The sequence below is a fragment of the Schistocerca gregaria genome, chromosome 1, assembly GCF_023897955.1.
Source record: "Schistocerca gregaria isolate iqSchGreg1 chromosome 1, iqSchGreg1.2, whole genome shotgun sequence".
Lineage (NCBI taxonomy): Eukaryota > Metazoa > Arthropoda > Insecta > Orthoptera > Acrididae > Schistocerca > Schistocerca gregaria.
The window spans coordinates 759,665,380-759,682,305 of record NC_064920.1 but is presented as its reverse complement, the minus strand read 5'-3'; the positions used below and the strand labels follow the sequence as shown (position 1 = coordinate 759,682,305).

The following is a 16,926-nucleotide window of genomic DNA, read 5'->3' as shown; positions in this document are numbered from 1 at the left end:
GAGGCATCACAACGACGTTTCACCAGGCAACGCCGGTCAACTGCTGTTTGTGTATGAGAAAAATAGGTTGGAAACTTTCCTAATGTCAGCACGTTGTAGTTGTCACCACCGGGGCCAAGCTTGTGTGAATGCTCTGAAAAGCTAATCATTTGCATATCACAGCATCTGCATCCTGTCGGTTAAATTTCGCGTCTGTAGCAAGTGGTCTTCGTAGAGTAGCAATTTTAATGGCCACTAGTGTATTTGTTTCTATTATAGAAAGTATATCTTTTTGATATTGATGTTTAACCCTCTTTAATGTTTTTTGAGTCATCTTTCTTTGTTTTTTGAGTTCCAAGTAAGACTCTTTTGCTTTTTGACTCCGATGCCTTAACCAGGTGTGGTGTTCATCTTCGACTGTTTTATCACATTTGTCATTCTACCACTGCTGCTTTTTCCTATGATTTAATGCGGCTACTTCTTCAGCTATTTGTTTCAATTTGGGAATTATTTCACCCAGATCATCTGTTATTTTTTATTCCTAGTTTGTTCTTCATATTCCTTGTTATTTATCAATTTATGAGAGTCATAGGTTCTCTTTTTTTCTTCTCTTCACTATAATTATCATCAGCTGCACAACTGAATATGAGTCCAGGATCTTAACAAATTAACTACCTCATTTTGTTGTATCTAAAGTACAGATCTCTTTGTCTTTATATACTTGGTACACATTAGTTCAGTAAAATGAAAAATAGTTACACATTTTTCATTTAGTACATCTGCACTTTCCACTTCATATGCCACATACTCTTGCAGTGACTTCAGGACTTCAACCATGCTACCAAACCTCTGTTACATCTCCATGCCTTCCCTTCTGCCTGTCTAAAAATCGGAGGCAGCATCTTTTTATGATGCAAGACATTAATGTTATCCACTAGCAGTATTTTTTTTTCTTTACTGTTAATCTCTTCACTGATCTATATTTTAGTTATTGCTTTAATCTCTCTGAGTAAAGCATTATACCATTTTAATCAATGATAGAATAAGCTGTTTTGAGTTCTTCATTCATTTTTCTATTGCAAATTTAAGTCCAAACTGTCTATTGTGTATAGAACTATTACTGACATAATGAACCAATGTTTTCCCTGATACACAAGCACTTGGAGCAGTGAGGATACACAATTTTTAGATATAGATAGTGAATGTGATTGCTAATTTTAGCTATTATTCTTATGTCCTTTTTTTCCTGTTTGAATACTACATCTCTGTTATGCTTATGTGATCTCCAGAAAGGAATTTTATGCTTACGAATTGAGTACACGCAAAAATAGTGTCACCACAAAGTACTCGCACATACTTATGATAGAACCCTTGAGGAGTAATGTGCTGATGAATTCTCTTTGGCAGTATCTTTGTACATTTCTTCCATGTCAGTTGACAGTTAATCCCCAAAAACATTGTATTTGCATCACCTTCTGTAATTTTGTCACTTATGTTTAGTGTGGTAGAGTTGCTTTCCCTCTTCAAGCTGAAATTAGTGTTATTTGTTTTCCTTACGTTTAGGGAGCGAAAGGCTATTTACAATTTGTACAGAAACCAGATGGCAGTTATAAGTCGAGGGGCATGAAAGGGAAGCAGTGGTTGGGAAGGTAGTGAGACAAGGTTGTAGCTTATCCCCAATGTTGTTCAATCTGTATATTGAACAAGCAGTAAAGGAAACAAAAGAAAAATTCGGAGTAGGTATTAAAATCCATGGAGAAGAAATAAAAACTTTGAGGTTCGCCGATGACATCGTAATTCTGTCAGGGACAGCAAAGGACTTGGAAGAGCAGTTGAATAGAATGGACAGTGTCTTGAAAGGACGATATAAGATGAACATCAACAAAAGCAAAACGAGGATAATGGAATGTAGTCAAATTAAATCAGGTAATGCTGAGGGAATTAGATTAGGAAATGAGACACTTAAAGTAGTAAAGGAGTTTTGCTATCTGGGGAGCAAAATAACTGATGATGTTCGAAGTAGGGAAGATATAAAATGTAGACTGGCAATGGCAAGGAAAGCGTTTCTGAAGAAGAGCAATTTGTTAACATCGAGTATAGATTTAAATGTCAGGAAGTCATTTCTGAAAGTATTTGTATGGAAGTGAAACATGGACGATAAATAGTTTAGACAAAAAGAGAATAGAAGCTTTTAAAATGTGGTGCTACAGAAGGATGCTGAAGATTAGATGGGTAGATCACGTAACTAATGAGGAACTATTGAATAGAATTGGGGAGAAGAGAAATTTGTGGCACAACTTGACTAGAAGAAGGGATTGGTTGGTAGGACATGTTCTGAGGCATCAAGGGATCATCAATTTAGTATTGGAGGGCAGTGCGGAGGGTAAAAATCGTAGAGGGAGACCAAGAAAGGAATATGCTAAACAGATTCAGAAGGATGTAGGTTGCATTAGGTACTGGGAGATGAAGCTTGTACAGGATAGATTAGCATGGAGAGCTGTATCAAACCAGTCTCTGAACTGAAGACCACAGCAGCAGCAGCAACAACAACAACAACAACAACAACAACGTTCAGTGTTAGTTTACTACATACTGTCCAATAGTATACATTTTAGGATTTTTTTGACTTCTCAATTGTGTTTCAGTGTTTTAACATTAAGTATAATATTGCTGTCGTCAATTAAGAAAATTTTTTTCTCTGTGACTTCTGTTGTTTGGAAAATCAGTAATATATGTTAACAACAGAATTATTTCTAATACTTCTAGCTTGTACAGTAGTATTTTATGGTCAACAGTGTCAAAAGCCTTCGATAGGTTCAAAAATATGCCTGTAACACAATCATTCCTCTCAGGAGCTCCAAATACCACTTTTGTAGACTCTGTGGTGGCCGATTTGTACTTCTATGTCGGAAACCTAATTGCGATTCATGTAGAAGGTTGTATTTACTCCGGTAAATTATCAAACTGAAGCTGATTTAATCATCCTCCCTGCAGATGAAGACTTAAAAGTGGTCATTCAGCTCATGTCTATTGAATTGAAATCAGCTCTAGCTTCACTTAAGGTAACTTGACCATTATATTGTAGTCCTCTGAGGACTGCACCCAGCATTATGCTAGTTATGCACTTATACTGTTCAGAATACATTCCACTCTAGCAGTAAGAATCAACTTATATAGTTTTAAGAAATTAGTCCTCATAGAGGTGAACTGATTTCTTGACAATTACATCACCCCAATTTGAACTTGACTTAGATGAACTGAACTTCAGATACTGCATGGTTCATAATTTTAACATTTTATTTTTTACCTGCATCATAAACTTCATTATCTTGCTCCATTCTTATTGTTAGGAAGTCTTCTGGATGTAATTCAGCAGTGGTGCAAAGCCACAGTATGTTGCTTACTGCTTGGCAACTTGTTAATTGCTCCTTTCATTGCTACCATCACTTCTACCACTCAGGAGCCTGTAACACACACACAAGTACCATTCCTCTACCAAACCCAAATGCTAACGTATTGTATCAAGCCACAGGTGATTATACTCTACTGTTACGTCGTAAGTACTGGACTTTGTGGTCTGTGTACCATGTACAATTTTTGATCCTGTATCAGTATGTCCTCTTTGTCAACACTGAGCTATGCCAAGTGAGATTGTGAAAAACTATCAAAGTTGAATCATAACAGCAAATGTCAGAGTGCCATGTAATCATAAAGTTACTATCACTGTCATTTTTTTATTCTAATGACATCTAATCCTTTGTCAAGCTACAAGTATTCTTTTATACTGAATGTTCAATGGACATATGAAGATAATCACACATACTATTGTTAGAGATTAAATAAATGTATCAGCCGATAAAATATAGTCTGTAATTCATGTTCTGATTCCTTGTGCTCCTTCGCGTTGCCACTGTTTTCACACATATATGGAACAGGCAAATTTTTGTCTTTTGATTACTACCTTATAATAATTCTGTGTTTCTTGCAGATGAGTTGTGAGTGTCTCCTTGTTTTTATTTGTGGTCTGCTTCCTTCCCCTCTTTTTTATGTTTTCTGTCTATTCTTTTCCCTGTCAGTAACTTGTTTCACAAATCTCTAAATGTGGATATTTGTGTAAGTCAGTTAATCATTGTAACTTACGTCAAGGAATTGTTCACTTAATTGGCGATGTTTATCATTCTAAAATCACCTGGCAGATAAACTGTCTACATCTTTTCCATTTAAGTTAACCTTCTGATAAGCAAAAGTGTTTTCATGACAGTGATTGGTGGCATTACTCAGGAGGAAGATTTTATTCCAGATAAAGTTAAATGATGGTATTAGCACAAAAAATGTTAGGAGGTAATTGCAGTGTAAAACTGCTTGGGTAAACTGGTGCTTACAATTTCACAAAATAAATGTGTGTTTCTTCTTTGTGCCTCCAGTTAATATTAGGTTGTGTTTTTGGCGTCCTTCCAGTTATTTTGCTTATTTTTCATTATGCATATATAAGATAAATGTACCCTGGTGATCAGAATTAAATTGCCATACATTGTGAGAGTGATCAGGAAATCACAATCTGAACCACCTAAGAATAAATGTGGCTGCTGCATTTCCAGAATCTTGTACATGTTTGCGAAAGAGGAAATGGAGTGTTAGGAGTTAGTGAGGTATTTGCTCTCTAGAAAAAGCTGAGTGACAAATAAGTTCGACTAACTTGCTTTCCATGTTATATAATAGTATGTCTGCCCATCTGTAGATGTGCAAATTTTTAGCTCTTCTACTTGTAGCTTGGTGTCTGTACATGTTTGTGTGTTTTGTAATATATCAAGACTAAATTTTTGTTCTCTTTATTAATTGTAGGTTAAGAGGAAGAGGAAAAGTGACACTCTTATTCCACCACCAGTGTACATCTCTGTAGGATCAAAAAGCTATAGCAACAGGGGAGAGTTAACAGTGGACTATTTCAGATCGTAAGTGTGTTTTTCTGTTAACACATTTATTTTTACTCATAAAATAAGCCATTGTAGTCTGTAGTCATAACACAATCCAACATTGTGAACACCTTTTTAATAAAAGCAACTTTTAATGTGCTTAATCCTGGTGGTAGAAATGTTGGAACACGTGAGGCAATACTGACCCTACGACCTTAGAAGCTAGATTAAGGAAGGGCAAACCTACGTTTCTAGCATTTGTAGACTTAGAGAAAGCTTTTGACAATATTGACTGGAATATTCTCTTTCAAATTCTGAAGGTGGCAGGGGTAAAATACAGGGAGCGAAAGGCTATTTACAATTTGTACCGAAACCAGATGGCAGTTATAAGAGTCAAGGAAACAAAAGAAAAATTTGGAGTAGGTATTAAAATTCATGGAGAAGAAATAAAAATTTTGAGGTTCACCGATGGCATTGTAATTCTGTCAGAGACGGCAAAGGACTTGGAAGAGCTGTTGAACGGAATGGATAGTGTGTTGAAAGGAGGATATAAGATGAACATCAACAAAAGCAAAACGAGGATAATGGAATGTAGCCAAATTAAATCGGGTGATGCTGAGGGAATTAGATTAGGAAATGAGACACTTAAAGTAGTAAAGGACTTTTGCTATTTGTGGAGCAAAATAACTGATGATGGTCGAAGTAGAGAGGATATAAAATGTAGACTGGCAATGGCAAGGAAAGCGTTTCTGAAGAAGAGAAATTTGTTAACATCGAGCATAGATTTAACTGTCAGGAAGTCATTTCTGAAACTATTTGTATGGAGTGTAGCCATGTATGGAAGTGAAACATGGACGATAAATAGTTTGGACAAGAAGAGAATAGAAGCTTTTGAAATGTGGTGCTACAGAAGAATGCTGAAGATAAGGTGAATAGATCATGTAACTAATGAGGAGGTATTGAATAGGATTGGGGAGAAGAGAAGTTTGTGGCACAACTTGACTAGAAGAAGGGATCGGTTGTTAGGACATGTATTGAGGCATCAAGGGATCACAAATTTAGCATTGGAGGGCAGCGTGGAAGGTAAAAATCGTAGAGGGAGACCAAGAGATGAATACACTAAGCAGATTCAGAAGGATGTAGGTTGCAGTAGCTACTGGGAGATGAAGAAGCTTGCACAGGATAGAGTAGCATGGAGAGCTGCATCAAACCAGTCTCAGAACTGAAGACAACAACAACAACAACAACACATGAGGCTCTTAAGCAAGAAAAGAAGAGGCAATGAGCTTTTCATAGCAATCACGACACAAAATAACTAGTAAAACTGCTTCCACTAAAATTTTAATCTTATGTTATCATTAATTGAAATAGTTTATGAAATATACCTCAATAAAATTGCTAAAAATGCAATTGTTAAATACTGACTGTTAATTGGACGGAAATATGTGTTTTATGGATTTTTTTTGTCATCACACCAGGATTGTTGTTGTTGTTGTGGTCTTCAGTCCTGAGACTGGTTTGATGCAGCTCTCCATGCTACTCTATCCTGTGCAAGCTGCTTTATCTCCCAGTACCTACTGAAACCTACATCCTTCTGAATCTGCTTAGTGTAGTCATCTCTTGGTCTTCCTCTATGATTTTTACCCTCCACGCTGCCCTCCATTTCTAAATTGGTGATCCCTTGATGCCTCAGAACACGTCCTACCAACCGATCCCTTCTTCTGGTCAAGTTGTGCCACAAACTTCTCTTCTCCTCAATCCTATTCAATACTTTCTCATTAGTTATGTGATCTACCCATCTAATCTTCAGCAATCTTCTATAACCCCCTCATTTCGAAAGTTTCTATTCTCTTCTTGTCCAAACTATTTATTGTCCATGTTTCACTCCCATACATGGCTACACTCCATACAAATACTTTCAGAAATGACTTCCTGACACTTAAATCTATACTCGATGTTAACAAATTTCTCTTCTTCAGAAACGCTTTCCTTGACATTGCCAGTCTACAATTTATATCTTCCCTACTTCGAACATCATCAGTTATTTTGCTCCACAAATAGCAAAACCCCTTTACTATTTTAAGTGTCACATTTCCTAATCTAGTTCCTCAGCATCACCCGATTTAATTTGACTACATTTCATTATCCTTGTTTTGCTTTTGTTGATGTTCATCTTATATCCTTCTTTCAAGACACTGTCCATTCCGTTCAACAGCTCTTCCAAGTCCTTTGCTGTCCCTGACAGAATTATGATGTCATCGGCAAACCTCGAAGTTTTTATTTCTTCTCCATGGATTTTAATACCGACTCCGAATTTTTCTTTTGTTTCCTTTATTGCTTGCTCAATATACAGATTGAATAACATCGGGGAGAGACTACAACCCTGTCTCGCTACCTTCCCAACCACTGTTTCCCTTTCATGCCCCTCGACTCTTATGACTGCCATCCGGTTTCTGTACAAATTGCAAATAGCCTTTCGCTCCCTGTATTTTACCCCTGCTACCTTTAGAATTTGAAAGAGAGTATTCCAGTCAACATTGTCAAAAGCTTTCTCTAAGTCTACAAATGCTAGAAACGTATGTTTGCCTTTTCTTAATCTTTCTTCTAAGATAAGTCGTAAGGTCAGTATTGCCTCGCGTGTTCCAGTGTTTCTACGGAATCCAAACTGATCTTCTCTGAGGTCCGCATCTACCAGTTTTTCCATTCGTCTGTAAAGAATTCACGTTAGTATTTTGCAGCTGTGACTTATTTAACTGATAGTTCGGTAATTCTCACATCTGTCAACACCTGCCTTCTCTGGGATTGGAATTATTGAGTTTTGTCATGACTGGCTCTCCCAAGGCCGTCCGTAGTTCTAATGGAATGTTGTTTCGACGCAGTTCTTTCAGTGCTCTGTCAAACTCTTCACGCAGTATCGTATCTCCCATTTCGTCTTCATCTACATCCTCTTCCATTTCCATAATATTGTCCTCAAGTACGTCGCCCTTGTATAAACCTTCTATATACTCCTTCCACCTTTCTGCCTTCCCTTCTTTGCTTAGAACTGGGTTGCCATCTGAGCTCTTGATATTCATGCAAGTGGTTTTCTTCTCTCCAAAGGTCTCTTTAATTTTCCTGTAGGCAGTATCTATCTTACCCCTAGTGAGATAAGCTTCTACATCCTTACATTTGTCCTCTAGCCATCCCTGCTTAGCCATTTTGTACTTTCTGTCGAGCTCATTTTTGAGACGTTTGTATTCCTTTTTGCCTGCTTCATTTACTGCATTTTTATATTTTCTCCTTTCATCAATTAAATTCAATATTTCTTCTGTTAGCCAAGGATTTCTACGAGCCCTCATCTTTTTACCTACTTGATCCTCTGCTGCCTTCACTACTTCATCCCTCAAAGCTACCCATTCTTCTTCCACCGTATTTCTTTCCCCCATTTCTGTCAATTGCTCCCTTATGCTCTCCCTGAAACTCTGTACAACCTCTGGTTCTTTCAGTTTATCCAGGTCCCATCTCCTTAAATTTCCACCTTTTTGCAGTTTCTTCAGTTTTAACCTACAGGTCATAACCAATAGATTGTGGTCAGAGTCCACATCTGCCCCTGGAAATGTCTTAAAATTTAAAACCTGGTTCCTAAATCTCTGTCTTACCATTATATAATCTATCTGATACCTTTTAGTATATCCAGGCTTCTTCCATGTATACAGCCTTCTTTTATGATTCTTGAACCAAGTGTTACAAATGATGAAGTTATGCTCTGTCCAAAATTCTACCAGACGGTCTCCTCTTTCATTTCTTAGCCCCAATCCATAATCACCTACTATGTTTCCTTCTCTTTTTTCCTACACTCGAATTCCAGTCACCCATGACTATTAAATTTTCGTCTCCCTTCACTACTTGAATAATTTCTTTTATCTCATCATACATTTCATCAATTTCTTCATCATCTGCAGAGCTATTTGGCATATAAACTTGTACTACTGTAGTAGGCATGGGCTTTGTGTCTATCTTGGCCACAATAATGCGTTCACTATGCTGTTTGTAGTAGCTTACCCGCACTCCTATTTTTTTATTCATTATTAAACCTACTCCTGCATTATCCCTATTTGATTTTGTATTTATAACCCTGTATTCACCTGACCAAAAGTCTTGTTCCTCCTGCCACCGAACTTCACTAATTCCCACTATATCTAACTTTAACCTATCCATTTCCCTTTTTAAATGTTCTAACCTACCTGCCCGATTAGGGGATCTGACATTCCACGCTCCGATCCGTAGAACGCCAGTTTTCTTTCTCCTGATAATGATGTCCTCCTGAGTAGTCCCCGCCCGGAGACCCGAATGGGGGACTATTTTACCTCCGTTATATTTTACCCAAGAGGACGCCATCATCATTTAATCATACAGTAAAGCTGCATGTCCTCGGGAAAAATTGCGGCTGTAGTTTCCCCTTGCTTTCAGCCGTTCGCAGTACCAGCACAGCAAGGCTGTTTTGGTTAATGTTGCAAGGCCAGATCAGTCAATCATCCAGACTGTTGCCCCTGCAACTACTGAAAAGGCTGCTGCCCCTCTTGAGGAACCACGTGTTTGTCTGGCCTCTCAACAGATACCCCTCCGTTGTGGTTGCACCTACGGTACGGCCATCTGTATCGCTGAGGCACGCAAGCCTCCCCATCAACGGCAAGGTTCATGGGGGGCAGGAGCCTCATGTATAAAAAAAAATCAATTGCCACCTCTTTGCTTTAAGCTGGGCATTATGAAACAGTTGTGTCCTCTAAATTACTCACATAAAAAAAACAGTAGGTAGTTAACAGTATGTATAGAATTACTTATAACCAGCAGTAAAAGTTACAAATCAATAAGAATAAATGACAGTAAAAATCAAGCACAGAACTCGTAACTAAGCATAAAAGATCACAACACAAAATATGCCAGAGTGTTTACTTACTCAACCTGTTATAATACCTCCGTGCTCATGATGAAAGAGTACACAAGGTGTCACTGCTATACAGTTTATAAAAGCCTTACCAAAGAGAGACAGAGAGTATTTTGTATGCTCTCAAGATTTTTCCTCATCTGTCAGATGGTAGACTGAAAGAAGGCTTGTTTTTTGGACTTGATATTGAAAATTACACTTAATTCCAACTATGAATTTTAAAAAAATATGCTTGAAGGGAAGCTTGGCTAGCATTTAAATGATGTTGATATTAAATTCTTGGGGGTGGATATTTTTTACCCAAAATGTTGGAATTTAAGAAGTTGGACTTTTTTCTAATGTGCTTCAAGATTCAGTTTTTAAGTAATCACCTTGGTTTTTACTCTGAATGATCAGGTGACATCAATGAGGAATGATGTGAATGCTTTCATGAAGACACCAAACTGAAGGAAATATGGTATCAGGACCATTGGAATACCAAAATGATAGGCAAATACTGTTGTTCACTTCATTGAGACATACAGTAGGCACTTCACTAGAAAAATAGCTCTCTCAGATTCTTTAATAAGAAGAGAAAAATGTAATGTAAGGCAGTAGACACAAAGATCCAATGTAATATAACTAGTGTTTTTTTGTTTGTACTTTACAAAGCCTTTGTTCATTCTAAAAAATTATTTTTTGTTCCCAAAACAGGAGTTTTCTGCACATGATAGAAAATAATACTGGGGGCAGGTATAGTGCGGTGCCAAAGAAAAAAATAATCAGATTTTGCTATTACCCAACAAAAAGTAATCATTTTTTTTTGTTGGTGTTTATAATTATTAGGAATCAATAAGTTTTCTGCATCTAAATATTGTGTGTTTAATAAGTTGAGATTGTTAATAGTAATGCGTTGCCATCATAGACTTATGTACATTCAGATTTATAATCAGCACTCCTTATTCATCATCTTGGAGACCTTTAATCAACGTTCACTCTACTTTGACTGGATTTCATTCATTCATTATGTTCCACAGATCCCATCACGAAGAAGAAACATCAGGGATGTTAATAAATCTATGTTTCTTCATGTAATCTGCAAGTTGTAAATGTCTGCACCTTTTAGACAAGGACGATAACATATGTAAATTATATCATTGAACACGATATCTTTTTGTTTGGTAACATCATTTCTGTTGTATGGTAGAATCAACTAATTATTAATTTCCTATATCTCCACCAAATAGATTGCTGTGAATGTAGATTGTTGTGTTGCATGCTCACAATTTTCCCCAGGTTGTTTGCACAACTTCCACAAAAGAAACACTTGCAATTAAAATCCAGTTTTTATGTCTTCATTGGAGGTCACTCATCCTACTACTTTAAAACTGCTACCAATGAGCCCAGCCATAAAAAGCTAATAGTATTGTAAATGCATAGGACACAATGGTAGAAACCTGGAGGTCATAGCAGAGAGTATATCATATTTACATGGGACTTTAACAGAAGGTAATAAAGACAGTAATTTAAAGTCCCATTCTGTTGATAGAATAGGGACCATGTATGATAATTCTGATCCCGTAACAGCTTAAATTGGTGAAAAAGTGGATTCTCATCTTGGTATTATAGTGAGCCCTGCTGTTGAAGCAATAAAACATTGTGAAGTTGTGTTTGGCATCATTGATAATCGTTTCTGAATCTGATGTAATCTAGATATGTGGTAGCAAATAGAGTGTACGGGATACTGACTTGATAATGGCGTGGAATGCCATAAATTTCTATGAATGTACACAACCAGTTTTTACCAGTGGAACAGAGAGGAATGAAGGACATAAGCAAAACATCATCCGCCTCATTCTGTTGCCATTCCAACAGTATCAGAAAGATGTTTGCTCAAGCAGAACAATGCCCAGACACATACTTACCATGCTACCAAATGCCCTGTTTGAAGATCATAGCCCAGTTACCAGATATGTTCCCCTTTGAACATGTGCATAATACATTAGAGTAGAAGTAGGTCCAGACTTTATTGACCAGATGTGACGACAAATGGAAGTAGTGTGGAACACGAAACATTATCTCTCAAGATAGAATCCAGCACCTCTATGACTGCATCCATAAATGTTTTCAGAACTGCATATTTTTCACAGGAGGGTATACAAAATACTGAAATTGTCTAAGAGTCTATCTGTAGGTCTCTGTCCCTGTGATATAAACATATACATAATACAACATGTATAATACTGAGCATTAACGAAATTTCGTTAATGGGGAAAATGGCTTCAGGCAAGTGATTTTCCACAATTGCTGTTTGTAAAAGACTTCATGCGGTTGTGGGTCGTTTCTTCAGAAGGAACAATGCGAGGTCATCCACACATAACAAATGGCTACAGAGGAGTTATTTGCTTAAAAATTTAACACTTACAATAATATACTAAATTCATTTTCATTAAGTCCATGTACATCCTAAATAGCCTCTGAATCATCTACATTGGAAGAAAATGATGGTGCTATAGTCATTCAGCTTCATTGACAGATTTCCTTACATGCAAATTCTTTGTATCTGAACTGTTTTTGCTAGGCACTTGACATTAATTTAAAGTGCCTCACTGTTCTGCATTATGTCACAATTTCTTTAAACCTCATTTTATATTCCTTGGCTCCAACATCTGACACAGCTGCCTCTCTTGTCATTTTAGCTTTGTGAAAGCCACAAAGATCTTTGAAGTGATCAAACTACTTGTGCTGGCCAGGAACAGTTCTGGCTCCATAGAGAAGTATGTATTGTTGGTTGTGATGCATTTTTTCGTTCTTCCCATTGCTTGCCAGTGAGATTTGGTTACTCTAGTGACACTTAAGTCATTTGAAGGTTGAGCAGTTTTTTTGAATTGATTCCGTATTATGGTGATTACTGCTCACACTGGATTCGCTAAGTCTCAAAGCACGCTGAATGACAATAATATGCTCATCTCCCCCTCCCCACGATTCATCAGTCTGCCGACTGGTTTGATGCAGCCCAACACAAATTCTTCTCCTGTGCCAACCTGAAGGACAGTAAAAATCAAACACAGAAATCGTAATTCAGCAGAAAAGATAACAACACAAAATATGCCAGAGTGTTTACTTACTCAACTTGTTATAATACCTCCGTGCTCATGATGAAAAAGTACACATAATTTCTGAATGAATTATAAGTAGACTTTTGAATGCATGCATAGTGTATGTGATGTCTCTATCAGGAGAATCCTTCTCGCATCTAGAAATAAACTTTCCGCAGACAAAAGGGGACGGGGCTATACGAGCTGAGGGAGTAAAGCTGAACGGATAAATGCCAATCACTGCCTGATTATGTGGTTGATTGGGTTTGCGAATGATCAGCGTTGTTATAATTACTAGTGAAATCCATAGATTCAGACTACCAGATTGGAAATAAATAACTCACAGGAATAACAGGTGAGAAAGATTACGTATTATCTTCTTGGTGTATCCAAGAAAATAAAATTTTGACAGAAAAAGTTTGGCCAGGTCGCTACATTAGTAAGGACCAGTAGTACAGTCCTCGGCTAGCAGCCGCGTAAGTTCTATTCTGGAAGTAACATGGAAAACATGTTCGAACACGTAATAACGCCTAACCGGAAAATAATCGCGGGATAACTAAACCTGTGATTCTGGCAGTGTTAGTGAAGTTAATCGGTGAACAAATTTTGACACTGGCAGGTATAGTTACAGAATTAGTGATAAGGTTGTTTGTTAGAACGAGGAAGGAGAAGAAAAGGGGACATCACACAAATTATGGAACAATAAGAAGATTCCAAATTTATATAAAAATTTTGTAATACTACTTTTCGATCTCATACGTGAGAAGCTGGTGCATATGAATGAAATTGAAACTATTTCCTAACATAAAGCTTTTTGCTTGTAGTAGGCTTAATAGGCATTTTATATTGGTACTTTGTGGATTATATTCTGTCGTGCTATAAAAATGGCCATTTGTGCCAAAACAGTCTCGTTTATTTTGTGTGTGTTACAAAACTGCTGCAATATTAGAAAGGCCTATTTTGTTTTATCTAGCAGACAGTGACAAAATAGATGTAATCAGATTGAGAAACCACACCAGTCTATAGAAAACGACATTTCGATTTTTCATGTAGCAAAACGTGTGACAAACTTTGATGAGGTAATAGATTCTTTAGCAGATAGGAAAGCACGCCATGTAAAGCTGTAGCAAGATAAGAGAGAGAAAAAAAATGCTAGTAGCTAATGTTTGAAGAAATGTGTAATATCTTGCTTATCTCTTGTCAGTATTGGTTTTATATATCCTATATTTAATTTTAAGCCACACAAAACAGCAAACTATTAACTAATAAGCAATAAAGAGTTCAGATTTTCTGAAGAGTTCTTTTTCTCTTGATTATAAATAATACCATCCGCTATTAATTGTGAGTTTTTTTTTTTTTTAAAAGAGGGGAAGGCTGTCAAACCGGTCGACTGGGAGCAGGAGAGGCACCACAGGACATTTCGATTTCCACTCTCCTGAATATAGTTTGGACATGCGGTAGAAAAATGATTTATGAAGAGGCGTGGCACTGCACTTTGGCATACTTAAGTCCAAATAATAGTCTTACATTTCCTCCAATACATATGTTTTATTTTTCAGACTTTTCAGAAAGATGTGCTCTAAAAGATGAACATATTTTGAAAATTCGATATTTTTAGTATTGACCCAGCTGATGCACAGAGCAGTCTGAGTTAGAGTGGGTAGTCTCCACGTGACCCGTGTTTACATTTAGTGATTCTGCTTTTTCCCCTTCATTTACTTTCATGTTAAATGAAAACAAACAGGGTATCTGTGACTGGGAGCTATCAGGTGAATTAAAACACATTCACATCATTATGGAAGGCTTAAATATGTCATTAGTTTCAGATTTTATTTTATTTCCACCTTTCTGAGAATCAAGCATTAATTGCCTTGCGGAACAATGAAGTTATTTTTGTCTGTTTGCTAAAGAAATTTGATCTTTGCTAACCTTTTCCACAGAGGCAGTCAATGTATTTGAAACGAAATGTTTAATTTCACAGTACCGGCTAGTTTCAACTGTTCGCTGCTTTTCAAGTGCACGTTTTCATTTTCTAGCACGTATGGCATTCTGCCGTAATAAAGAACCAAACATGATATAATACAGTACTGGTGCTCCAAGGAAATTTACATCCCAAAAACCACACAGGATAGCTTAATATCAGGTCGAGGTCAACTTCATTGGGAATCTGCATATATGGATGTGCCCTTTAAGTATGCGCTTTAAATGTGCACATTTTAATATGGTTCACGAAATTCCAATGCTCTTGCAGTATCCTCTGATGTCTTGTTTCTTTTATGACATAATGTATGATCTTTTAATGTTTTACACGTACGTACATACCGGCTTCCTACATCAGGATAGCTATCCAAGCACAGTGTTGCCTGTTATCTGCACTTTCTGGCAACTGCTGAAACGAACCAATTTCTATCAGGTCGCGGGAATATATTGCGAATAGTGGTTTGAAAAGCGTTGCTTTCAAAGTAAATATCCTTTTACGTAAGTTGAAGTATGTGCAAGAATGTACCATGAATTTATTAAATCACAGAGCATTTGACTCTCATTTAAAAATAAACTCTTTGATGATGAGCCATTTAGAAGAGTTTCGAATTTTACTGGCACATTTGTGTGATATATCGTAAAGTGTAACACGCGCAAAAAAGGTCAACAATATATGCGAAAGCTTAGCTTCTCTTGCAGCTTGAGACCAATATTAAATGTGAAAGCTTTGTTTTTCTCATAGCAACACTATGTATATTAATTTAAAGTATTAACTTTCCCTGTTTGTGTTTTCGTGCTACTTAACAGTGATGTTGCTGATGGCTCACTACATCACGTGTCATATGCTCTGAATATCCACTGTCATCGGCTGGCGAGATCACATGACATGAGCTACGAACGGCTTACAAAAGTGCATCGAAATCTCGATTTCAATGATTCGGAAAGTAACATGTGGTGTTTGGTGGAATTCCAATGTATACTTTCGTAATACGAAAATACGCATTGTACATGTTGCTGCACATCAAAGACATTTCCAAAACATGTCTTTTTCCCTGAGTTTCGTTTTCTAAAGCACCGGGGAAATTGTACGCCCGTGTATAAAACCGTAACCATTCAAAGGATTGATAAAGGAAAATATACTGTCACCTGGGAGAAAGTGTATATTTAACCAGGAAATCTGGGAAAAATCCAGGATTTTTTTTTATTTGTCCACGTATACACCCTGTCCTGAGCAACTAGGTCCTCACTCACATTTTTAGGGTAAAACCAGACAACAGGTTCCCCTGCCTAAAGAGTATCTCCAGCAGTTTAAAAAATACTGAAACAATCACTCACAAGACAGATTTTAACACTTCAAATATTACACACACCACTGGAAAGAGTAACATGGTGCATTTCACAGACTTAACAATCCTCCATCAAAACATTAAATACAACTATTAGAAGTTGAGCTCCAATCTTTGAACTGCACAGTAGTTTGTATTACTGAGCACTAGTTTAGAGACACAGAAATCCAACATCTAGTATTATATTTGTATGAAAGGGCAAACTCTTACTGCAGAACTACTTCAGGGGGTGGAGGGTCATGCATTTATATCAGAAAAGGAGCACAGTACAGTAAGTGAAGACAAACACTTTGAAATATCATCTGTTGAATTAACAGGGCTTGATATCACCAAGAAATTACTCATTTTGTGTGTGTATAGATCTCCCAGTGGTAGTGTGGACACTTTTTTCAGTAAATTAACAGAAGTTCTAGATAAAGTCTCAAGTACAAAGGCCAACGTAATTCTGTGTGTGGACATTAACATCAACACTAGAATCATAAATGAATCCAGTAGCACCTTCATAAACATCCTTCAAAGTTTTGGCATGTCCCTACTGGTCAATAGTGCAACAAGGTTTACTACAGTGACTGCATCAGTAATTGACAGTGTGGCCATAAATATGGATAGGGAAAAATGTGATGTAGCTGTAAAAGATGTCGGACTATCGGACCATCTCTGTCAAATAACAACAGTAAAATCAGGCATTGAATCATTCCCTAAACTAC

At 37.0% G+C, this 16,926-nt stretch overlaps 1 protein-coding gene across 3 annotated transcripts in view; it reads left to right on the top strand.

Annotated features, from left to right (window-relative positions):
* The window catches only part of LOC126267979 (centromere protein I-like), a 351,312-nt gene that overhangs the window by 109,071 nt on the left and 225,315 nt on the right, over positions 1-16,926 (top strand). For all 3 annotated transcript variants that reach the window (XM_049973330.1, XM_049973337.1, XM_049973346.1), the window contains exon 8: positions 4,822-4,931. In XM_049973330.1, coding sequence (XP_049829287.1) covers positions 4,822-4,931 — 110 coding nt within the window. The remainder of the gene's footprint in view (positions 1-4,821; positions 4,932-16,926) is intronic.